The sequence below is a fragment of the Portunus trituberculatus genome, chromosome 7 (genome assembly GCF_017591435.1).
Source record: "Portunus trituberculatus isolate SZX2019 chromosome 7, ASM1759143v1, whole genome shotgun sequence".
Classification (NCBI taxonomy): domain Eukaryota; kingdom Metazoa; phylum Arthropoda; class Malacostraca; order Decapoda; family Portunidae; genus Portunus; species Portunus trituberculatus.
The window spans coordinates 4519044-4544043 of record NC_059261.1 but is presented as its reverse complement, the minus strand read 5'-3'; the positions used below and the strand labels follow the sequence as shown (position 1 = coordinate 4544043).

Below are 25000 nucleotides of genomic sequence, written 5' to 3'. Positions count from 1 at the left end.
GTTAATCAGGAGAAAGTATTGAAACACAGACTTGTCATCTTTGTAGCCTTGGAAAATAATGTAGTGAGAGGCCAAACGCTACTGAATAAGCACTCTACTGGACTGAAATGCCAACTTGTCGTCTCTGTAGCCTTAGAAGATTTTGTAGTGAGAGGCCAAACGATTTTCACTAAGGACTTTATCAGTTAATCAGAAAGACAAACTACATTAACACACAGACTTGTCATCTCTGTAGCCTTGGAAAAAATTGTAGTGAGAGAACAAACGCTACTGAATAAGCACTTTACTAGTTAATCAACAAAACTACATTGAAATACCGACTTCTCATCTCTGTAGGCTTGGAAAATTATGTAGTGAAAGAGCAAACGTTTCTCACTAAGCATTTACACCTTAGCTAACACGTCATTAGCATATCAATCTTTTCTGTCACGCTTTTAACCCTTTCAGCACCATGACACCTTTCCATATTCATTCTGGTGACTATTTGGTGATTCTATACACCTTCAGAAACTTACGTGGGGGTTAAAATAGTGAAAACTGTGGCCATTAATCTTCTGACCTCCATAGACCTTTGCTAATGTCAATAAAATGGTCTAGTACACAAATCTCAAGGTAAAATGTGTCCCAGTACTGAAGGGGTTAACATCCTCCCACCGCCTGTAGCCTTCCATAGAGAGAAAGAGAGGTAGGATGGAGGAAGAGTAAATATGAGAGAAGGAAAGAGAGGAGAGAGAAAAGGGGAGGTTACTGAGGGAGAAGGAAAGGAAGGAAGGAGGAAAATATAAAAAAGGAGGAAGAAATAAATGAGAAACAGAGAGGAAGAGAGAATAAATAAGTGAGAATAGGAGAGAGAGAGAGAGAGAATAAAAAAAGAGATACAGGAGAATATGAGATAGAGAAAGAAAGAGAAGGAGAGAGAAAAAGGAAAAATTAGTGAGGGCGAAAGAAAAGAAAGGAAGGAAGAAGAAAATAGAAAAGGAGGAAGGGAGGAAGGAGTAAAATATGAGAAAGAGCGGGAAAGGGAGGATAAACAAGGGAGATACAAGAAAGGTAGGGGTGAGGGGAGCTAGAGAAGGGGTGAGGTAGGGGTGGCAGAGGAAGGGTGTGAAGGTAGCGTCTTTTGAAGGGTTTAGTTGGCAGGGGATAAGTATAAGCTATCTGTGGTCACCCTGTCGATCAATAAATGTGTGTGTGTGTGTGTGTGTGTGTGTGTGTGTGTGTGTGTGTGTGAGGTTAGTTGAGATAGAGTTAGGTTGGTGAAACTCTCTTAATACCATAACTAACTTGATCTCATTGTTATCTCTATCTAACTTAACCTAGGCTAACATAACTTATCCTTAACGTAAACTAAACCTATCCTCATCTATCCACATATAAAAACCAAATCATTAACAAACCCCAAACCTAACCTAACCTAACTAACTAACCTAGCTTTAACTAAGACCAACTTATCCAAAGCATTACCTATCCTGACCTAACTTATCTATAAACTAACCTTATTGAACCTAACTTATCCAACCTGACCAAACCTAACTGTGGCTCAAACTAGTGGCTCTTATCCTAACCTAACCTAACCTAACTTAACCTAACCTAACCTGACTTAATCTTATCCTAACCTAACCTAACCTAACCCAACTTAACCTAACTTAACCTAACCTAACTTAACCTTATCCTAACCTAACCTAACCTAACCTGACTTAATCTTATCCTAACCTAACCTAACCTAACCTAACCCAACTTAACCTAACCTAACCTAACCTTCCTAACTAAACGGAAATATGAGAGAGAGGGAGAGGGAAATAAAATAACTTAACCTTACATAACTTCACCTTACTTCACCTCACTCACCTCACTTGTCTCAAAATAACCTAACCTAACTTCACCTAACTTCACCTAACCTACCTCACTTCACTTCACTCCACCTGTCTCAAAATAACCTCACCTAACCTCACCTAACTTCACCTAACTTCACCTAACTTCACCTCACTCACCTCACCTGTCTGAAAATAACCTAACCTAACTTCACCTAACTTCACCTAACTTCACCTAACTTCACCTAACTTCACCTCACTCACCTCACCTGTCTCAAAATAACCTCACCTAACTTCACCTCACCTCACCTAACCTAACCTTATCTTCTGGCCTTCTTCCTCCTCCTCTTCCTCTTCCTCCTCCTCTTCCTCTTCCTCCTCCTCCTCCTCCTCCAGTGTTCTTGTGTCAGTATAGCTAATCAGTGTGTGTGTGTGTGTGTGTGTGTGTGTGTGTGTGTGTGTGTGTGTGTGTGTGTGTGTGTTGGTGTTGATGACACACTCGGTACTGGACAACCCCGCGTGGCCTGGAGGGTTGCCAACTTATCAACAAGGAAACTGCCATCAATCCAACCCTCTCTCTCTCTCTCTCTCTCTCTCTCTCTCTCTCTCTCCATTTCCCCTCATTAATATACAAACATATGATAGAAATATACAGGGAAACTTGAGAGGGGAAAAGAAAGATGACGAGGGAAAGGAGGGGAAACAGAAGGGGAGAGGTGAGAGGGAAAGCAAGGAAGAAGAGGGGAAAGGTGAAGGAAAAGAGGGGAAATGAGGTGAGAAAAATGTGGAGGAAAAGGAGGAAGAGAAGGGAGAGATGAGAGGAAATAAAGAAAAGATAGGAAAGGTGAGGGAAAAGAGGGGAAAAGAGGGAAATAAGAGAAAATGGAAGAGGAGGAAGAGAGAGAGAGAGAGAGAGAGAGAGAGAGAGAGAGAGAGAGAGAGAGAGAGAGAGAGAGGGAACAAAGAAGGAAAAATAAGGAAAAAGAGGGAAAAGAGGGACAAGAAGGTAAATAAGAGAGAAAATGGAGAGAAGAGAGAGAGAGAGAGAGAGAGAGAGAGAGAGAGAGAGAGAGAGAGAGAGAGAGGAAACGAAGAAGAAAAGGTAAGAGGAGAGAATGAAAGAGGGGAAAGTGAGGGGAAAGGTGAGGGGAAAGGGTGGGTGAGGGGAGGGCGTGGGTGGGTTAGGGGTGGCCGTATTTCTTGAAGTGGGCGCCATTTTAATAAGTATGCAAAGATTCTATGGGCGGAATAAAAGGAGGAGGAGGAGGAGGAGGAGGAGGAGGAGGAGGAGGAGGAGGAGGAGGAGGAGGAGGAGGACTGGAAGGAATGAAGGAGGGAAGGCACTAGGATGGAAGATAAGAAGAAAGGAAGGAAGGAAGGAAGAGGAAGAAGAAGAAGAAGAAGAAGAAGAAGAGGGATGAAAAAAAAGAAGAATGCAGGAAAAGTAAGAGAAAGAATGAAAGGAAGGAAGGAGGAAAGGAAGAAAAATAGAAAAAAAGGAGGAGGAGGAAGACAGATGAAAGAAGAAGGAAGAAGGAGAGAATGGAAGTAAGAGAAAGGAGGGAAGGAAGGAGGAAAAGAGGAAAGGGAGGAGGAGGACAGGAAGGAAAGAAGGAAGGAAAGAAGGAAGGAAGGAAAGAAGAAGGAAGGGAGTGAAGGAAGGAAGGAAAGAAGGAACGAAGGAAGGAAGAGAAAAAAAGGAGAAGGAGGAAGAGGGACAGAAAAGAAAGAAGAAAGAGAGAATAAATGAAAGGTAAGAGGAAGAATGAAAGGAAGGAGGAGGAGGAGGAGGAGGAGGAGGAGGAGGAGGAGGAGGAAAGAAGAGAAGACCATATTGCTGATTTTTACAATAATACTTTTTCTAGGGATATCTTCTCCTCTCCTCCTCCTCCTCCTCCTCCTCCTCCTCCTCCTCCTCCTCCTCCTCCTCCTCCTCCTTTACATCTTTTGACTGCATAATATTTTGGTTTTGAATTCGACAACCTAAAAAAATAAAATAAAATGAACGAAAATAAGAAAAAAAATAATAAATGAAAAAAAAATGACAAAAATAATAAAATAAATAAAAAAGGAAAAAAATAAGAAAAAAAATAATAACGAACAGATGAAATTTGAAAAGATGGGTATGAGGAAAAGAAAAGGAGGGGAAAAGAGGGGAAGGAGAGGGGAAAAGAGGGGAAAAGGTATGGAAAATGAGGTAAAAGGAGGAAAAAGAGGGAAAAGAGAGGAATAAAGGTGTAGAAAAGGAGGAAAATGAAGTGAAAAGGTGTGGGAAAATAGGAAAGAGGGGAAAATGTGGAAAAGGAAAGAAAAGAGGGGAAAAGGTGTGGAAAGAAAGAGAAAAGAGAAAAAGGTGTAGAAAAGGAGGAGAAAGAGGGGAAAAGATGTGGAAAAAGAGGAAAAAGAGGGGAAAGAGAGGGAAAATAGGGGAAAGGTGTACAAAAGGAGGAAATAGAGGGGAGAAAGGTGTGGAAAGAATAAAAAAAAGAGGGGGAAAAGATGCGGAAAAGGAGAAAAGGGGAAAAGTGTGGAAAAGGAAGGGAAAGGTGTGGGAAAGGAGGAAAAGAGGGAAAAGATGTGAAAGAGGAGGAAAAAGAGGGGAAATATAGGGGAAAAGAGGAGAAATGTCTGGAAAAGGAGGAAAAAGAGAGGAAAGCGAGGGAAAAAGAGAGGAAAAGTGTGGAAAAGGAAGAAAAAGAGGGAAAAGAAAGGGGAAAAGAGGGGAAATGTGGAAAAAGGAAAAAAGAGGGGAAAGCGAGGGAAAACGAGGGGAAATGTGTGGAAAAAGAGGAAAAAGAGGGGAAAGATAGGGAAAAAGGGGAAGGTCTGGAAAGAAGAAAAGAGGGGAAAGAAAGGGGAAAAGAGGAGAAATGTGTGGAAAAAGAGGAAAAAGAGGATAAAGGTAGGAGAAAAGAAGGGAAATGTCTGGAAAAAAGGAAGAAAAGAAGGAAAGAAAGAGGAAAAGAGGGGAATGTGTGGAAAAGGAAGAAAAAGAGGGGAAAAAGGGGAAAAGAGGGGACATGTCTGGGAAAAGGAGGAAAAATAGGGGAAATAGAGGGGAAATGTGAGAAAAATGAGGAAAAAAAGGAAAGAGGGAAAAGAGAGAAAAGATCGGGAAGAAAGAAACTGAAAAGAAAAGAAAAGAAAAGAGGAAAAAGGAAGGAAAAGGGGAAAAGGGGAAAATTTATGAGAAGGAAAAATCGAATGCAGATAGTATAAAAGAAAATGAATGAAGAGAAAAGGAATAAGAGGGGAAAGAGGGGAAAAGATGGAGGAAAGATAGAAATTGAAAAAAAACAAAAAAAACAAAAGGAAAGGAGGAAAAAGGGGAAAAAGAGGGAAAGTCAGGGGATACCAAGGAAAATTTAAAAAATTATGTAAAAAAAAGATAAGGAAAAGGAGACAAAAGAGGGGAAAAGAGGGGAAAGGAGGGGAAAGTGAGGGGAAATCAAGGAAAAGTAGAAAAAAACAAGATGCCAAAAAAATTAAAAGATGGAAAGAAGAAGGAAAAGGAAGAAAGAGGGGAAAAGGGAGGAAAAAGGGGAAAACAGGGAAAATGAGGGGAAAAGAGAAATAATGGAAAATAGATAAGAAAAGATTAAAAGTTGAAATAAATAGAAAATGAAGATGAAAAAGGAAAGTAGGCAACACAGAGGGGAGAGATGAGAAGGAAAAGCAGAAAAGAGGGGAAAAGTGAGGGAAAATGGAAATAAAGTGAGAAAAAATATGAAAACGGAAGAAAGACAAGAGGAAAGTAAGAAAGAGGTGAAAGGGGAAAAAGAGGGGAGAGATGAGGGGAAACAAAGGAGAAAAGAGGGGAAAGGTGAGGGAAAAGGAGAATTAAGATAAGAAAAACTGAAGAGAAGAAAAGGAGTAAGAGAGAGAGAGAGAGGGAGAGGTGAGAGGGGAAAATGAGAGGAGAGAGAGAGAGAGAAGAGGGGAAAAGTGAGGGGAAAAGAGGAAAATAAGGTAAGAAAAATATGGAAAAGAAGGAAAGAGAAATGAAAATAAGGAAGAGGTGAGAGTGGAAAGAGAGGGGAGAGATGAGGGGAAACAAATAAGAAAAGAGGGGAAAAGTGAGAGAAAAGAGGGGAAATAAGGTGATACAATTGGAAGAGGAGGAAATGATGAAGAGAAAAGAAAAAGAGTTGCGAGGGGAAACAAAAAGAGAGAGAGGTGAGAGAAGAAAGGAAAAAAAGAGGGGAAAAAGGAGGAAAAGAGGGGAAATAAGGTGATAAAACAGGAAGAGGAGGAAAAGGATAAAGAGAAAAGAAAAGAGTTGAGAGGGGAACGGGAAAAGGAAAGATATGACAGGAGAAGAGAGGGAAAAAAGAGGGGAAAAGAGGGGAAATAAGAAAAAAAAGAACAAGAAAAATAATGAAAGATGAGAGAAGAAAAAATTGAGAGGGGAAACAAAAAGGGAAAGGTGAGAGGAGAAGAGAGGGAAAAAAAGAGGGGAAAGACGAAGGAAAAGAGGGGAAATAAGATAAAAAGACAAGAGGAAAAGGACGAAGAGAGAGAAGAGGAGAGAGAGAGAGAGAGAGATGGAAAGGGGAGAAGTAGAGAGAGGTGAGATGAGGGGAAGTGAGGGGAAGTGAGGGGAGAGGTGAGGGGAGAGGGCACATCCACTGGACAGACGTAACCCTGCCATACATTAACCTCTTATCACAATGACCAGTGACCAACCCCCCCCTCTCCCCTCACTCCTTTCCCCTCACTCCTCTCCCCTCACCTCCCCTCCCCTTCCCTCCCCCCACCCCTTCTCTCTAGGCATGACCTGAATATTAAGTGTTGTGAGAGAGAGAGAGAGAGAGAGAGAGAGAGAGAGAGAGAGAGAGAGAGAGAGAGAGAGATTTATACTATTCATACAAATAAACGCCCCGTAAGAGAGAGAGAGAGAGAGAGAGAGAGAGAGAGAGAGAGAGAGAGAGAGAGAGAGAGAGAGAGAGAGACTATAGCAATTAGACTGGATAAAAACAAAAAGAAAAATAAAAAAAAGGAAAAAATGAGAATAAGAAAAGATAGAGAGAGAAAAGGATGCGTGAAAATGTCTGTCTGTCTGTCTGTATGTATGTATTTATTTTACTTTCCCCGTTTTCTTTCTCGAATTACACATACCATACACACACACAAAATATTAATTAAATTTCATTATTATTATTATTATTATTATTATCATTATTATTATTATTATTTATTTCTACTAGTGATCTATTTCCTCTCTAATTCCCTTACTCGTTATCTTTTTTATTAATGTGCTCGTTTTGTTTATATTTAAGGTCTCTATTTACTTCCTCTATTTATCTATACCCGTGATCTCCATTTATTCACTCTTTACTTATTTTAACAGGTGATTTTTCGATGTATTTCAAGGAGGTGACATTTCAAGGCGGCGGCGTGACGTTATGAAAGTGAAGGGCGTGCTACTGGTCCGCTGCTGCCCCTACCCCCCTCACCAAAAACATTGCCCACCGCCCATTGAAAGAACCCCTGAGTTACGTTCCTTGTTTTCCGTCTATGTCCATGTTTGGAGGCTGCGCACCATGTATGTGACCTTAATAGACGCGCAATAGTCGTGACATACTGTGCCATGAAGATTCAGACGGTAAAGCATACATGCAAATGAGATAATACAGTGTTGTCCAGCTTTAGTGGACTTGGGTGAGAGGTGGGGAGCTGTCTCAGGGCCAAACGTATGACTAGAAAAGGATATGTACACATGTGAATATACATGTGCATGTATAGATGTAGACATGTACGTATACATGTGCATTTAAAGGAAGGATAAATAAACTGTATGCCAGGTGAAACTTGGCCTGAAGGTTGATTTTTCTTGGTAAAGCAATTACTTAACACGTCAAAATTCTCTCTCTCTCTCTCTCTCTCTCTCTCTCTCTCTTTTATTTAGAATGCTGTGTTATTTCATGTCACTGCACGTTGGAAAAGCATCAATCACTGAAATTTTACTTCACTATTAGTTCCGTGTCATGCATTAAACGAGAAAGGTCATCTTTTTGCCGAAATTTCTCCCGGAAACGTCCTGCTGTATTTCTTTCACTATTGCAGCTATTTCAGAGTAACACCGTTGATAACAGGTCTACATGACATATCTAGAAACTATACTGTGGTTTACATAAATTAACCCATCAGTTCTTAGTTTTCCTCTAATAATGAAAAAGAAAGCGCTAATTTCCCATTGTCTAACACAGGAGGTGGCAATGTTTGGATTAAGTTCCGATCGTAAGCTCCGCCCACTGCCTCATAACCTCCGCCCACTGGCTTCACTTTTTTTTTTAGCACAGCGGGATAGGCGCGCGGTGTCTTCTTCAGTATAACCTCCTTGATGTATTTACTCTTTAATTTACTTATACTCGTGATCTCTTTATCTATTTATACTCGTGATCTTTATTCATTTTTTTTTTCTAATTTATTCATTCCTGATTTTTCTATGCATTTCTTCTCTAATTTATTTATACTCGAGATCTCTCATTTCCTTACTCTTTTAATATATTTACTCGTGTTTTCTCTATGTATTTCCTCTCTAATTTATTTGTACTCGTGATCTCTCTATTTATTTAGACTATGTATTTCCTCTCTAATTCATTTATATTCGTGATCTCTCTATTTATTTCATCTTTATTCACTTATGCTCGTAATGTATTTACTCTATACTCTTGATCTCTTTATTTACACTGGCAATCTATCTATCCCTTCGCGGTCTATTTGTTTATAGAGGTGATCTCTATAAAGACAAATGAAATGACAGAGAAATGAGTTTATTGTCTGAGCAAACTGCCGGGAAATTATATCATACGAGATATAAAAGTTTGAAAAGAGATTATAATTGGCTATCTGAGGTCTCTCACACACACACACACACGGATATTTTAATACTTATAATAATAATAAAAAAAAAAATAAATAAATAAGGTTAGTATCGAGTCTACTACTACTACAACTACCACAACCACCACTTCTACTACTACCACCACAACCACCACTTCTACTACTACTACTACGACTACTACTGTACCACCACCACTACTGTTACTGTTACTACTACTACTACTACTACTATCTGCCACCACTACTACTAACACCAATACTAGCCTACTACTACTACTATACTATCACTACCACTACTATACCACCACCACTACTGTTACACAAAGTCAAATACAAAATCACAATTTTTATTAATTAGTACAATATGTAATCTAACACACACACACACACACACACAAGGCACCAATCGTGTTCTATAATCATGTTAATAAGGCGTGTACAACACACACACACACACACACACACACACACACACACACACACACACACACACACTCTATAATGATTGTCATGCATTTCATATAAAGTTTACCAATTATTTCATTTTCTTTTTGTATTTCTTATCTTTAACTCTTGAGAAAATTGTGTTATCATCATTTTTCTTCTCTATTATCTTTATCATCTTCACTATTCACCATCTTTATCATCTAGTGTCTCCATTATTGTTTTTATTTCTTATTCTATGTAGTATTTTCTTTAGCAATTTTTCATATTAGTCTTTAGATTCTCTGTTTCATCTCTCTTCATTACATACATCTCTATCACAACTATTACTACTACTATTACTATTATTATTCCTTCTTTACATTATTGTGTCCAAAATATAAATGCAATGTTATCTTGTTCCCTTTGCTTTATCTCTTTCTCTCTCTCTCTCTCTCTTGCTTTAACCCCTTCAGTACCATGAGGTGTTTCCATATTCATTCTAGTAACTAACCTTCCTCTCTTCCTATTCTTTCTATCCCTCCTTCATTTTCTTCCATCTCTTCTACTTTCTACTATTCATTCTGGTGACTATTTGATTTTACACAGCTTCAGAAACTTGTGTGTGGGATTAAAATAGTGAAGACTCTGGCCATTAATCTTTCAACCTCCATAGACCCTTCTTAATATAAAAAAAATTGTCTAACCACACCCAAAGCTCATGGTAAAAATGCATCCCAGTACTGAAGGGGTTAAGGTGTGTCCACGTGGTCAAAGCATTGGCTATATCCAGAAATGCCTTGTCTTTTCCACTCGACAAATTTTTCAAGTCCCATTTAGACAACAGTTGAGTTTTCAAGACAGTTCCTCTTATGATCAATTAGAAATGTTGCTTATCCATCACCAAAACCATATAAATACCCTTAAAAACATGAGTATCTTCAATTAGAGCTTTTTGAATTAGTTGTCATGAGAGTGCAAAGCGTTTCGGAACAGGGCTGTATATCGGATGTACAAACACTGTTACCACTTCACAGGGGAAGCAGGGTGACCTTATGAGTGTTGAGATGATGGAGGTAGATCTGACAACAAACAGTGGTGCCAGTTGGAACAGAATGCCACTGTTTTCACTGCTCACAAGGCAAAGACGAACAGTGGTGCCAGATGGGGTTGTGTATCACTGTTTTGACTCTGCTCACAAGGCAAAGACTGGTGCCAGATGGGACTGAATGCCACTGTTTTGACTCTGCTCACAAGGCATACACTGGTGCCAGATGGGACTGAATGCCACTGTTTTGACTCTGCTCACAAGGCATACACTGGTGCTAGATGGGGCTGTGATATCACTATTTTGACTGCTCACAAGGCAAAGATGAACAGTGGTGCCACATGGGACAGAATATCACTGTTTTGACTCTGCTCACAAGGCAAAGACCGGCACACAGTGTTGGAAGGTGATGTCCACTGGCAACACACACATGGGTCCAAGTCAGTGTGTGGACTTGGTGACAGGTGGTAGTTGGTGACGTCTGGTGCGGTCCGTCACTACCACGGTGCACAGGAAAATTAAAAACACAACCAAGGAAATTGCAGTGTGCAGCAGGATGACTGGTGTGCTGTGAGGACAAGGTGACAGGAAGGGAATGCTGCAACAACTGCTTGTACACACGAGGTGGAAGGGGAAGCCAGGCAGCCACCCTACATGAACTGTGGATTCACAAACTGTATGCAGATCAACCCCAATACTTTTATGACTTATTGCAGGAAGTAAAGCGTCTTATAACGAAGCAGGACACCTGGATGAGACCATTTCACCTGAGGCACATCTAGAGGCACCGTTGGTCTGCCCTTGGTGTGGCTTGGACCAGCATCGCCTCACACACACACACACACACACACACACTATCTACAGTGCCAACGCTACAAACACAGGCAGTGTCCGGCACACATCTTGGTGCACACTTCTGATGTCACCAGCGAGTCTTTCCACTTCCCATAGTGAATTGGTAACAGTGTTTGTCTGTGGGACACTGACCCATTGTGTGGACACACCTTTACAATAAATATACATCTATACACTGTAAAATATGTATGTGCAACTATTTCACTCTCTCTCTCTCTCACCAAAAAATATACATATACTATAGAGAGCATATAAAATAATGTATAATATCTCTCTCTCTCTCTCTCTTGCTTTAACAAAAAAATATATTATACTAGAGAGCATAAACTATGATAAATCTCTCCCTCTCACTCTCTCCTTCCCTAAATAAATGAACACATGGTCCGCACTCTAAATATTTACCCAACACACACACACACACACACACACATACACACACACAACCTTTTACTTTTCCCATTTTCCTCTTTATTCCTCCCTTTTCCCCTCAGTATTTCCCTCCCTTACACACACACACACACACACACACACACACATTAGGGCTTAGGATCCAGCGTGTCGTAGTATCTGACCCTCTCTTGATTGACGTAGGTCCACTTCCACTTCTGCGTGAGGGAGGTTGAGTCACAGAGAGCCACGTACACCTCCTTGTTCCCTATGCTGGCGTCCAAACAGTGCGTGCCGTAGTGCCCAAACCTGATCATCTGCTTGTCCTGTTGGGAGAGGCATGACTCAGGGGGGGCAGGGGGTGGTTGTCATGGATTTTCCTGGGCTAAATTGGGTGTTTTTTGGTCTTATATTGAACTAGATTTAGTTTTCCTTATTTTCCTGATCTAGTTTTGGGGTCGTTTTAGTGTGTTTATATTTTTCCTGGCTTAATTTGGGCTAGTTTAAGTGTTTTCCTTATTTTCCTGGTCTAATTTTGGGTATTTTTTGTGTTTTCCTGATTTTCCTGGTCTTATTTGGGCTACACTGACTGTTTTCCTGCTTTTCTTGGTTAATTTAGGGCTAGTTTAGGCATTTTCCTTATTTTCCTGGTCTTATTTGGGCTACATTGAGTGTTTTCCTGCTTTTCTTCATTAATTTAGGGGTAGTTTAGGCATTTTCCTTATTTTCCTGGTCTTATTTGGGCTACATTGGCTGTTTTCCTGCTTTTCTTGGTCTTATTTTGAACTAGATTATGTTTTCCTTATTTTCCTGGTGTAGTTTGGGGTAGTTTAGGTGTTTTCCTTATTTTCCTGGTCTAATTTGAGAGAGGCATGGTTGAGGGAGGAAGGGGAGTTGTCATGGATTTTCCTGGGCTAAATTGGGTGTTTTTTTTGGTTTCTTGGTCTTATATTGGACTAGATTTTGTGTTTTCCTGTTTTTTCTTGGTTTACTTAGGGCTAGAATGTATTTTCCTGGTTTACCTGGTTTAATTTGGGCTAGTTTAAGTGTTTTCCTTATTTTCCTGGTCTAATTTTGGGTATTTTGTGTTTTCCTTATTTTCCTGGTCTTATTTGGGCTACACTGGCTATTTTCCTGCTTTTCCTGGTTAATATAGGACTAGATTATGTGTTTTCCTTATTTTCCTGGTGTAGATTGGGTGTTTTCCTGTTTTTCCTGGTCTTAAGTCAGCTAGATTGGATATTTTCCTTATTTTCCTGGTCTTGTGTGGGTTAATTAAAGTGCTTTCCTGGTTTTCCTGGTCTTATTTGGGCTAGAATATTGTTTTTCCTGGTTTTCCTAATCTTATTCGGGCTAGATCATGTCTTTTCCTTCATTCATTCACTTCATTACTCTATCTAATTGATTTTCTTCCTTGTTCTTTCATTCATTAACTTCATCAATCCTTATTTCTCTCTTTATTCCTTCATTTCTTTCCTTATTCATTCACTTCATTACTTTGCATCATTATTCCTTCATTTCTGACCTTTTTTCTTTCATTCATTCATTTTTGTTACTCTATCTACTTCATTATTTCTTCATTTATTTCATTTTTCCTTCATCCATTCACTCATTTCCTCCTTCACTTCATCCTCTTTTTCTTCCTAACACTCCTCAAACTCTCTCTCTCTCTCTCTCTCTCAACCACTGCAGTCACACACACATACTTATTCACATTCCTCTAAAACACACACACACACACACACACTACAGCTATCTCTCTACACCACCTCTACACCACATCTATGTAAGGTTACTAAGCTTATCTCTTCTACATCATCACTACAGGAGCCCAGGTTTGTTGCTGTAGTATATTTGTTTGTCTATCTGTCTTCGTGTAAGAGGGGCAATGTGTCGAAGGGCAGCTAGAATGACTGAACGGAAATCCCCTCTTAGATGAAACTTTGAAATAATGTGAAAACGTGCCATGGTACTGAAGGGGTTAATATCTGATCTAGCTATAGAGGTTTACTTAGAGAGAGAGAGAGGGAGAAAGGTTACTAAAGGGTTTAATAGCTAATCTAACTTAATTCAAAAGCCACACAACCTGAGTCTCACCTAATCCTGGCCTGTATTCTGAAACACTTTGCTCTCTCACCATCAATGCTTTCCAAGGGCTCCAGTTGAAGATACTCATGTTTTTAAGTGTTTTTAGGGCTCTGGTGATAGATTGGCAAGATTTCTAGTTAGCTAAAAGTTAAAACGGTCTTAAAAATCTGACTACTTGTCACTGTGGCCTTGGAAAATTGTCGTAGTGAGAGGGCAAGGCATTTCTTAAATATAGATGCTTGACAAAAACTGAACCACTTTCCACTCACTACATCATATTTCCACATCTGGTTCCCGAGGCCCTTATGACAGCCAAACAGCAGCACCGGGGCCCTCTCTGCCTTCAGGTCCGGCACGTCAAAGCAGTTGTGGCTCTTGTGGGGTCGCAGGTCCTGAGGGGCGGAGAAGGATCAAGATTGGCTGATGTCTGGTTAGGTTAGGTTAGATTTTTTTTATTCAAATCAAATCGTCTTTTTATTTTATATTTATTTTACATTATTCCTTGTTTTTTGCAGCGACTATTCTGTCTGGTGCTGGGTGCTACTGACTGGTGGCTCTTGCTGCTTCTTTGGTAACTAGGTCCCAGACAGTCGGGAGGGTAAAGAGGTGAGCCTGCCATGGAACAGGCCCCAGAGTTTGAAATCCAGTACTCATCATGACTTTCCACACAAGAATCCTACACAGAACTAATGGTTTGATCACGACTAACTTACTCTGCATCAAAGAAAGAAGTGAAGCATTAAACTTCATAATCACATTGAGCCAACCCTGGTGTTAGGTTATATAATGGTTTGTTAGATTAGGTTCAGTTCAGTTTTCTTCTTTTATTCCTTAATTTTTTTTCAGGTTAGGTTAAGTTAGGTTAGTTATAATATTAAGCTGCATTATTCTAGGATAGGTAAGGTAAGGTTAGGTTAGGCTAGTTATGATGCTGAGCTAAGTTAGGTTAGGTTAGGTTGAGTCGAGTTAAATTCAGGTTTTTCTTTTCCTTTCTTCCTTCTTTTTTTTTTAATGTTAGGTTAGGTTACGTAATATTATGTAAAAGTTAGGCTAGGTTAGGTTAGGTGTACTGTAGACTCATGTTAGGTTAGGTTAGGTTAGCTAAAGTTTGCTACATTATTGAGTTACACTACAATACGTAAGGTAAGGTGAGGTGAGGTGAGGTAAGGTAAGGTTAGGTAAGGTAAGGTTATCTACATATTGAGTAAGGTAAGGTTAGGAAGACAGGGGGTGGGAGGGTACACAGGTGGTGGGAGGGTAGACAGGGGGTGGGAGGAAGAGAGGCACCTTGTAAGCAGTGAGCTGGAATATAAATTGAGATCCACGGCCACAGTTCCCCAGTGAGTCCAGCCGGTCAAACTGTCCCTTCAGCTTGGAGTCCACACACAGCTCAGGGTTGGCCACACTCTGGATCTGTGCCACCAAGGTCAGGTCAGGTCAGGGACACAATCTCTCTCACATCAACACTCCACTCTCTCTCTCTCTCTCTCACATGCATATCAACCCTCCTCTCTCTCTCTCTCTCTTTAACACACACACACACACACACACACAGCAACCCTCTTCTCTCTCACTCTCTCTCGCTCTCATCAACATTCACTCTCTCACACACACACAGCAACCCTCTCTCTCTCTCTCTCTCTCTCTCTCTAATTAACCCTTCCTCCTTTTTCTCTGTCTTACTAACCCTCCCTCTCTCTCTCTCTCTCACACATACACACACACCCCTCCACTCTCTCTCTCTCTCTCTCCTCTCCTTCCCCCCAACCCCCACCCCTCACCGTGCCGTTGCAGTAGTCAGGGGGCTCCACCAGTGGGTAGTGCTTGGTCAAATCAAAGGCAATATTCTCCATGAACCACTTGAAAGACTTACACTTGTTCCTCTCCCTGACTGCCAACTGGTCGCTCAAGTCCCCTGTGCCCACCTGTTCACGGAAATAAGGTACATTTTTAAATAAGGTAGATTTCTAAGTGTTATCATTCGAGGGTTTTATTGAAGTTTGTTAAAGGAAAAAATGGGAATAAAGGGAAAAAGGATTCAATTTTTTTTAAAGGGTTTTGGGAGTTTTTAGTGTTCTTTAAGTTATATGTTTGAGGAAAGGGGCTAGACTAAGGGGTTTTCTAAGGGTTCAAGTTATAATCTGTTAAGGGAAAAGGGTTCAACTACCAGGGTTTTTCAGGTCCACCACATCCACCAGTCTCTTTCATCCAGTCTCCTATATCCACCTATCCTTTCATCCAGTTTCCATCATCCACCTATCTTCTCATCCAGCCTCCTACATCCATCTATCTCCTCATCCAGTCTCTTCATCCACTTGTTCCCATCATCCACTTGTCCCATCATCCACCTGTCCCCTGATCCTCTCCCTTCATCCACCTGAACCTTCATCCAGTTCCTCCATCCACCTGTTTCCTTCATCCAGTCTCCTTCATCCACCTATCCTTTCATCCACTTGTTCCCCCACAGTCCCTTCATCCACCTGTGTATCTTACCTTGAGCCAGCCAGGTTGCCGCATGTAAAGGTATTGTTTGTATTCATCCATCCACACCTCGGCCACCCTGCGGTAATTCTGCGGAGGGAAGGAGGGAGGGAGGGAGGGAGGGAAGGACGGAGGAGAGGGAGAAGGAGGAAAGGAGGGAGGGAGGAAGGACGGAGGAGAGGGAGAAGGAGGAAAGGAGGGGCGGACAAAGGGAGGAAAGGAGGGAGAGAGGAAGGGGGTTAAGGAAGGAGGGAAGGAGGGAAGGAAGAAGGGAGGAAAGGAGGGAAGGAGGGAAAAGGAAGAAAGGAGGGAAGGAGGGAGGGATAAAATTAGTTTTTGTTATTATTTCTCTTTCTTTCTTTAGATTTTGTTCCTTCCTTTTAATTTTTACAATGCTATGAAAAAGAGAGAGAGAGAGAGAGAGAGAGAGAGAGAGAGAGAGAGAGAGAGAGAGAGAGAGAGAGAGAGAGAGAGAGAGAGAGAGAGAGAGAGAGAGAGAGAGAGAGAGAGAGAAGAGAAGAGAAGAGAAGAGAAGAGAAGAGAGAGAAGAGAAGAGAAAGAAAAAAAGAAAAAGAAAGAGAGATGAAAAAGAGAGAAGACAAGACAGAGAAGAAACAAAACAAGACAGAGAAGAGAGAAAGAGAAAAGAAACAAGAGAGAAAAAAAAGAAGAGAGACAAACAAGCAAGAAAAAGACAGAAAAAAGAAAAGAAAAAAAAAAATGATGAGGACAACTTCACACAACCCAACCAAGGAAGTGTCCCATCAGCCTCACCCTGGCAATGAAGTTTCCCTTGCGTGGATTAGGGAAAGGAGCAAACTTCCTGTAAATATGGCCAATCCTGGAGCAAGGGGCGTCCAGCATTGTTCCGTGACACTGCCAGATCTTGAAGGACAACTCATACTGTTCCCCGCCCCAGATGTCCAGGCCAGGGTCATAGCCACCAAGCTCCCAGAAGAACTTGGAGGAGATTGCAAATAGTCCCCCTGCCATCACTGGGCTCCTGAAGGTGAAAAGATGGCGTTAGTCATGGGGTAAGGTTGGGTAAGGGGTAGGTTAAGTTTAGTAAAGGTTAGGTAAGGTAAAGTTAAGGTAAGATAAGGTAAATTTAAGTATAATATGGTGTTTGTAGTTGGTAAACTCTGGAACTCCCTGCCTGCTTCTGTATTTCCACCTTCCTATGACTTGGTTTTTTTTAAGAGGGAGGTATCAAGACATTTGCTTCTGTCTTTCGGCTAATTCTCCACCAGTCTTTTAGGGAACTTGTATTTGAAGTGAGCCTTTTTCTTTTTATTTTCTGTTACCCTTAGCTAGTTTATCTCTTGCCCTCCCCCAAAAAAAAAAAAAAAAATAAATAAATAAATAAATATGAAAATAAAATAAAATAAAATAAAATAAAATACACATTACATGACATAAGGTCACATTAGGTTAGGCTAGTTTTCCTCGCCATCCTCACCTGAAAGGCTATATAGCACATTATCATCTTTGACCACCATCAGAAAAATTAGATTATAGTAAAATTAAATTGTATTGACCCGTAGGGTGTTGTTTGCCATTCTGCCAGATTTCCAACCAAAACATTCAGCCCATACTACTCATGGTTCTTTAATCACAGTATTATCAACAAACAGCGTTCTAAGAATATTCTGACTATTTCATTAAATAGCAGGTGATACAAATAAGTGTTATATACCAAGTCAAACAAAGGTATTTCATGGACATGTATGACCATGTGGCATGTCAGGACGGGCGACGTTGCCAGTCGACCCCAGGTGGGATTTCCCTGGGGGAAGGGGGAGGAGTCAGGTCACCACGCAGGTGCAAATCGACTCACTTCTCATTTGGTCGCCACTATGGAAGGATACACTGACGCATCCTCGTCTGTGTGTTGTACAGCCAAACCAAGAAGTTTGTCTACAGAATTAATAAATAAAGCTTGCAAGGACCACTTTTACCAATAAATCAAGCGAGGAAGAGGACAGCAGATGCAGCTGGTACATCTGAAGGCACAGTGAAGAGGATTTGTCCCAGTGCAAACAAGACATACACCACACAGCATCACAACCTTATCAGCATTTCTTTTCCCCACTCATTATATTACACTGGGTATCTCGAGAGGACATAATAGTAAATATTTGGTAAATTATCAGCCTCATTTTCACTTTTATAACCAGCACCTTGACTATACTTAATTCACCTATGGCAGCTTCATGTCTTGTCCATCACTTATAGTTTTTTTTAGCAAAGTCATGCATTAACATGAATAAAGAACAGTTATTCCGTTTTCCTTGAAGTAATGAGAGATATGGCAGCGTCGCACGGATTATAGGCCTATCCCTACGGCTCAGTACAATTTAATTTTACTATAGGCTAGTTTCTCTCCCCAATCTCACTTTATTATCCTTAAACACCATCAGAAAATTAGATTAGGTCAGATTAGGTTAGTTTATCTCTTTAATCTCACTTTATCATCCTCAACCAGCATAAAAAAATTAGATTTGGTTAGTTTATGTCCCGAATCTCACTCATTATCTTCAACTTGGGGGCCGCCGTGGTACAGTAGAACCATGTGCTTTGGGGTCCGAGGGGTCTCCAAGCTCACTGGTTCGAATCCTGTCCACGGTCCGAGTGTAGGCTGGGCTTCCTCACTCGGGGCAACGGTCTCCTAACGGGTGGGCTTTGAGATAGAGGAACCCAAAAATGTATCCTCTTTAGCCCAGAAATTCTCGTGAAAAGCCCACATGGTAAAAAAAAAAAAAAAAAAAAAAACCTGATATCAGAAAATTAGATTAGGTTAGGTTAGGCCACTTTCCCTTCCCCTCTCACTTGAAGGGCTCCGGCATGTTCTTCTCGTCCTCAGCCAGCACCGGGAGTCGCTTGTAATAAAACTCCCAGTCAAACGCCCCTCGCCGCCCCTCGTCCTGTGCCCGGTACTCAAACGTCTCAAAGTCTATCACGTCGATGAACGGACACACTGCCGTCTTGTAGTCCCGCTATGGGGTCTGTTCGGGCGGACACATGGAGTAGATTAGAGAGAGAGAGAGAGAAAGGGAGAGAAAAATAGGAAAAAATTAAAAAAAGGAAAAAGAAAACTGAAAGGAAGAAAAAAGAGAAGGAAAATGAAAATAAAACAGAAACAAGGTCATGAGAGAGAGAGAGAGAGAGAGAGAGAGAGAGAGAGAGAGAGAGAGAGAGAGAGAGAGAGAGAGAGAGAGAGAGAGAGAGAGAGAAAACACACACACACACACACACCATACCCAGGAGAGGAGGCAGCCAGTTTGTGGTGCACTCGGTGTGTGAGTCGAGGAAGATGAGGACATCAGCGGTGGCGTGCTTGGCCCCCTCCAGCCTGGCACGGATGAGACCCCACCGCTCCGGCAGCCGCACCACCCGCGCTATGGGGAGGTGTGACGCCAGGTACTCATCCAGCTGCCGCCCTAGGAAGTCTGCAGGGTGACAGGTGCTGGGTGATAACAGCAGCATACCTCTTGTCACATAAAGCATAAATTTTCTCTCTCTTTCTCACACACACACACACACACATAGAAAGACAGACACACACAAACACACAGAATTATATTATTAATGGTATTATTATTATTAGAAAGGGAAAGACACACTTCAAGATAGCAAGATATGAATATGTTAAAGTGAGGAAGGAAGAGGAGAGGATCTATGAAAAGGACATAGTCGAAAAATGCAAGGAGTAACCAAAATTTTTTACAGATTCATAAATGGAAAAATAAGACAAAAAAGAAACAATAGAAAGGTTAAAAGGATAAAATGGGATGGTGGAAGACCCAATAAGTATGGCAGAACTGTTAAATAATAAGTTCCAGGAGGTCTTTACTAAGGAATCCAAATTTGAAAGGCCACAGAGAGACCATCTATATGGAAGAGATTAAAGTAACCAAGCTTGAAATAAAAAAGTTAATGAAGGAACTGGATGAAGAAAAGGCAATGGGACCGGATGAAGTCTCAGGCAGAATACTGAAAGAATGTAGGGAAGAACTAGCAAGTCCTATATACAACATCATAAAATGCTCAATAGAAAATGGAACAGTACCAGTAGAATGGAAAAGAGCTGAGGTGGTTCCCATATATAAGAGCGGAAGGAAGGAAGAACCTCTAAATTACAGACCGGTATCACTAACTAGTGTAATATGTAAGATGTGTGAAAGAGTAATAAAGAAACAATGGATCGAGTTCCTTGAAGACAACAAATTATTATCAAATAGCCAATTTGGCTTTAGAAAAGGTCGGTCGTGTGTAACAAATTTACTGAGTTTCTACTCTAGAATAGTTGATAGGGTACAAGAGAGAGAAGGATGGGTTGATTGTATTTACTTGGATTTAAAAAGGCGTTTGATAAAGTGCCACATGAAAGGTTGCTGTGGAAATTAGAGGAGAAGGGTGGTTTAAAAGGAAGCACATTGAGATGGATGGAAAATTATTTGAGGGGGAGAGAAATAAGGACGGTAGTCAAAGATATGAAGTCCAAGTGGAGAGCAGTAGAAAGCGGAGTGCCACAAGGGTCAGTATTGGCCGCCAATACTTTTTCTCATTTATGTAAATGAGGCCCCACGTGACAAACAATCGTAACCCTGAAATTTGAGATTTTGAGATAATGGTTGCTCCATGGAGTAGAGGGGTGTAAAAGCTGTATGGTGATGCCAGCCAAGCCAAATCCAACCTTCTAGGTACCTACAGCAAGGTGCAAAGTCGAGCAAAAACACGTGAAAAAAAGTAGCGAGATACCCGCTCAATTCTGTGCCAAAGAAGAGTAACCTTCCCAGCCCAGCTGTTGCTGCCTGACGTGCGTGACCCAATCAGCAGCGCGTATGGCTGTGACATCACTCCCACGCCGCGCCTCACCCAATGACAGCTATGTTTACGCTCTCACTCTCTCTCTCTCTCCCCTCCTTGACATGTGTGTCAGACTAGCCCTTTAACTCGTAAGGATTAATATTTAGTTTTTAGCTCGAAAAAAAATAATAATAAATTTACTTTTACAGCTATCATGAAACCTTCACATATTCCAAATTAAAACAAGTACTCTTAAAATAATAACTTAGAAATGTTTTAAAAAAAAAAAATTACTGCTACTGAGTGGGGTTTAATTAACCCAATGTTAATAAACCGGAAATCTTCTGATTTACTATCGAAACCTAAATAACTAAATATAACTACCCAAGACCTTTCATTTCATGTATAATACTTACATATTCTGACCAATCTTAGGTGCGTAATCAGTGTTTAACTTTAAGCATGTTTAACTCAAAAGTAGGATTTTCGGGTTATGATTGTTTGGCACACGGGGCCTCAAATGACATGCCAGAAGGAGTGAACAGCTACATAAATCTGTTTGCGGATGATGCGAAACTGTGCAGAGTTATAAAGCAAAAAGAGGATTGTGAAATACTGCAAGAAGACCTAAATAAGATCTGGGAATGGAGTAAAAAGTGGGAGATGGAATTCAATGTGGACAAAAGCCATGTCATGGAAATGGGAAAGAGTGAAAGACGACCAGTGGGAATCTATAAGATGGGAGATGGAGTAGAACTGGAGAAAGTAAAAAAGGAAAAGGATTTGGGAGTGACAATGGAAGAAAATAATCAACCGGTAAGCCATATTGATAGAATTTTCAGAGAGACATATAATTTGCTAAGGAATATTGGAATAGCATTTCACTACATGGACAAAGAAATGATGAAGAAATTGATAAGTACTATAATAAGACCCAGATTGGAATATGCAGGAGTAGTGTGGACCCCTCATAAAAAGAAACACATAAGGAAATTGGAGAGACTACAAAAAATGGCTACAAGAATGGTCCCAGAACTTGAAGGGATGACATATGAGGAGAGACTAAAGGCTATGGATCTACCAACCCTGGAACAAAGAAGGGAGAGAGGGACCTGATACAAGTTTATAAATTGATCAACGGAATGGACCAAGTGGATAATGAGTATCTGATCCTGAGAGAAGAATATGCCAGTCGAAGCACAAGATCGCATAGTAAGAAACTGAGGAAGGGAAGATGTCTAAGAGATATTAAAAAGTATAGTTTCCCGCAAAGATGTGTTGAGACATGGAACAGTTTGAACGAAGAAGTAGTGTCTGCAACGAGTGTACACAGTTTTAAGGAAAGATTGGATAAGTGTAGCTATGGAGACAGGGCCACAGGAGCATAAAGCCCAGGCCCTGTAAAACTACAACTAGGTAAATACACAGTAAAACTAATAGGAGACCTACGTGGGAATATAAAATGGGATAATAGATTATAATGAAAAGGAGTGAAGAGAAAGAGGTGGGAGTGATACAAGATGCCCTGACTCCAGAAAGACACAACACTGGACTATTTGCTTCAACATACAAGACACTAACTAACATCAGTGTGGCGATCAATTACATGGATAACAGTATAATGAAAAAGATAATAACCACAATGATAAGACCCAGACTGGAATATGCAGCAGTGGTGTGGTCATCATACAGGTAGATTTCAAGAAACTAGAAAGGGTCCAAACAACTGCTACAAAGATGGTGCCAGATATAAAGGATCTTCCCAATGAAGAAAGACTGAAGGAAATGGAACTACCAACTCTGACAGACAGACAGGAGAAGGAAGATCTAATATCAATATTTAAGATAGTGAACCATATGGGAATAATAGATAGACAAGACCTGGTATCACTGACAAAGGATGGAGTGAGATGAACAAAGGGACATTCCAACAAGATCATGAAAAGTCAGTGTCTGCGGAACATTATGAAGTTCAGTTTTCCACATAAGACAGTAGACATCTGGAATGGAGTGAGTGAAGAGACTGTAACAGAAGAAAGTGTGCACAAATTTAAGGAGAAGTTAGATAAATGTAGATAAGGAGACAGGTTGCTATGAGTCCATCTCGAACCCTGTAATACACAAGGTAACACACACACACACACACACACACACACACACACACACACACACACACACACACACACACACACCTTTGGTACTAGCATCATCCACCAGAATAATCTCCTTCAACAAATGCTTTGGTGAGCGGTTGTAGGCGGAGACAGCCGTTCGGAGGAGAGTGGTCCAGTGCTCGTTGTGGAAAGGGACCACAACCGCTGCTGTGGGGAGGTCTGCCAGGTACAGCTTCTCCTTGCACCTGTCGAGGTTCATTAATAAAATCACTGTGATACGTAACAATCAACCAAAGTAATGTGTGTAATATTTTTAAGCATGCATAAGAGAGAATGGGACAGGAGAGAATATATTTTACAATTTCTACTGATTTTATAGGTTCAGTGCAGCTGTAGAACTTGTAAAAATACCTCTCAGTGGTAAACAATTCAAGAAAAGTGTGCCAAATATGAGCCAAAGGGTTAATACAATCACTACAGGTGGCTTGCTATTCAGAAACGCTTCATTTATTTTACTATAATTATTTACTCTGCAAGTTTTTTTTTTTTTTTTTTTATCATTACTACACTTGCTAAGCTTATCCTATACTTAAGAACCTTTTAGTTAATTCACTCACTAACTTCATCCAGAAACTCTTTAATTTTCTAGTCTTGCTTTCAGCTCAGCCTTTTTTTTATTTCATGCAAGAGGGGAAGCTGGTCAAGGGCAACAAAAAATGAAAACAATAATGCCCACTGGATTGACGGTTCCCTTACAGATACTGAGAGTTAACCAAAAGTCAGGGACAAATGTCTTGCTTGTATTACTTTTATTTTTGTGGGTTAATCAATACACTAACTAAATTAAAAAACTTTAATTAATTCACTCACTCCCTTAACTCGAACTATTCATTTTTTTCAACTCGGCATTTTTTTTTTTGCTCTATCATTAATTTTATTGGCGTTCGTTAACACACATTCTATACACAATAACTCTGTCATTCACTCACTCACTCACACATACGCTTCCATTGTTTTACTCCCATTTATCTCTTTCTTTTTTTACTATTATTGATTTTGTTGTGGTTAATTAGGTAATACACTAACTAAATGCATCATGAATACAATAACTCTTTCATTCACTCACTCACTCACACATACGCTTCCATTGTTTTACTCCCATTTACATCTCTCTTACTATTATTATTATTATTGATTTGTTGTGGTTAATTAGGTAACGCACTAACTACACACATCGCAAATACTAAAAACTCTTTCATTCACTCACTCACTTGATTCAGATACGCTTCCACTTTTTTACGACCATTTCAGATACAAGGAAGGAAAAAAATGAGGGAAAAGAGAAACATACCAACTACTGAAACTTAAGAAAAAAGACAAAAAAAGGGAGAAAATGAGAAAAATGAGACAGGAAACAAGGACCAAAACTTAAGAAAAATAGAAAAAGAAGAAAAGAAGGAAGGAAATGAGAAAAACGAGACAGGAAACAAGAACCAAAACTTAAGAAAAATAGAAAAAGAAGAAAATGATGAAAAGAGAGAAAGGCACCAAACACTGAAATTAAGAAACACATACAAAGAAAGAAAAAAAAGGAGAAGAAAGAGAAAGACGCCAACATTGAAGAAAAGACAAAAAAAAAAAAAAAAAAAAAAAGGAAGAAAACAAGGAAAAAGAGAAAAGCACCAACCACTGGAATATAAGAAAAATGGACACAGGAAAGGAAGAGAAAGGAGGAAAAAGAGAACAATGCCAAGAACTGAAATTTAAGAAGACGAAGACGAAGAAAGAAAAAGAAAAAAAAAATGAGAAACGCACTGAAAAAAAAAAAAAGAAAAAAGAAAAAAGAAAAGGATAACAATTGAACAAAAACAACAAATCCACTTCTTACTTTGGATGTCGGATGTCTTTGAGGGAACGGTTGAGTGCGATGTTATCCGACAGCCTGGCATTAAACCCATTAACTTTATACAGGTTATCCTTCTCCTTGTCCAGGCCGGCAGGGAGGTTGGCAGCCACACCCATCTCCCCTGCAACACACTGGGCTCTACACTCCCTTCACACACCTCACCTTACCTTAACCTTATACCATGAGTTTTGTGTACGATTAGATGATTTTATTGACATTAAACTTAATAAAA

General features: G+C 40.2%; 1 protein-coding gene across 1 annotated transcript in view; it reads right to left on the bottom strand.

Annotated features, from left to right (window-relative positions):
* Nucleotides 1–9670: 9670 nt before the first annotated feature.
* The window catches only part of LOC123498627 (N-acetylgalactosaminyltransferase 6-like), a 21133-nt gene continuing 5803 nt past the window's right edge, over nt 9671–25000 (bottom strand). Inside the window, exons 4-13 of the mRNA XM_045245927.1 lie at nt 24751–24889; nt 22941–23107; nt 19189–19388; nt 18769–18935; nt 16714–16942; nt 15952–16029; nt 15240–15383; nt 14746–14871; nt 13728–13850; nt 9671–11696 (exon numbers count right to left, since the gene is read on the bottom strand). Coding sequence (XP_045101862.1) covers nt 11520–11696; nt 13728–13850; nt 14746–14871; nt 15240–15383; nt 15952–16029; nt 16714–16942; nt 18769–18935; nt 19189–19388; nt 22941–23107; nt 24751–24889 — 1550 coding nt within the window. The 3' untranslated portion in view covers nt 9671–11519. The remainder of the gene's footprint in view (nt 11697–13727; nt 13851–14745; nt 14872–15239; nt 15384–15951; nt 16030–16713; nt 16943–18768; nt 18936–19188; nt 19389–22940; nt 23108–24750; nt 24890–25000) is intronic.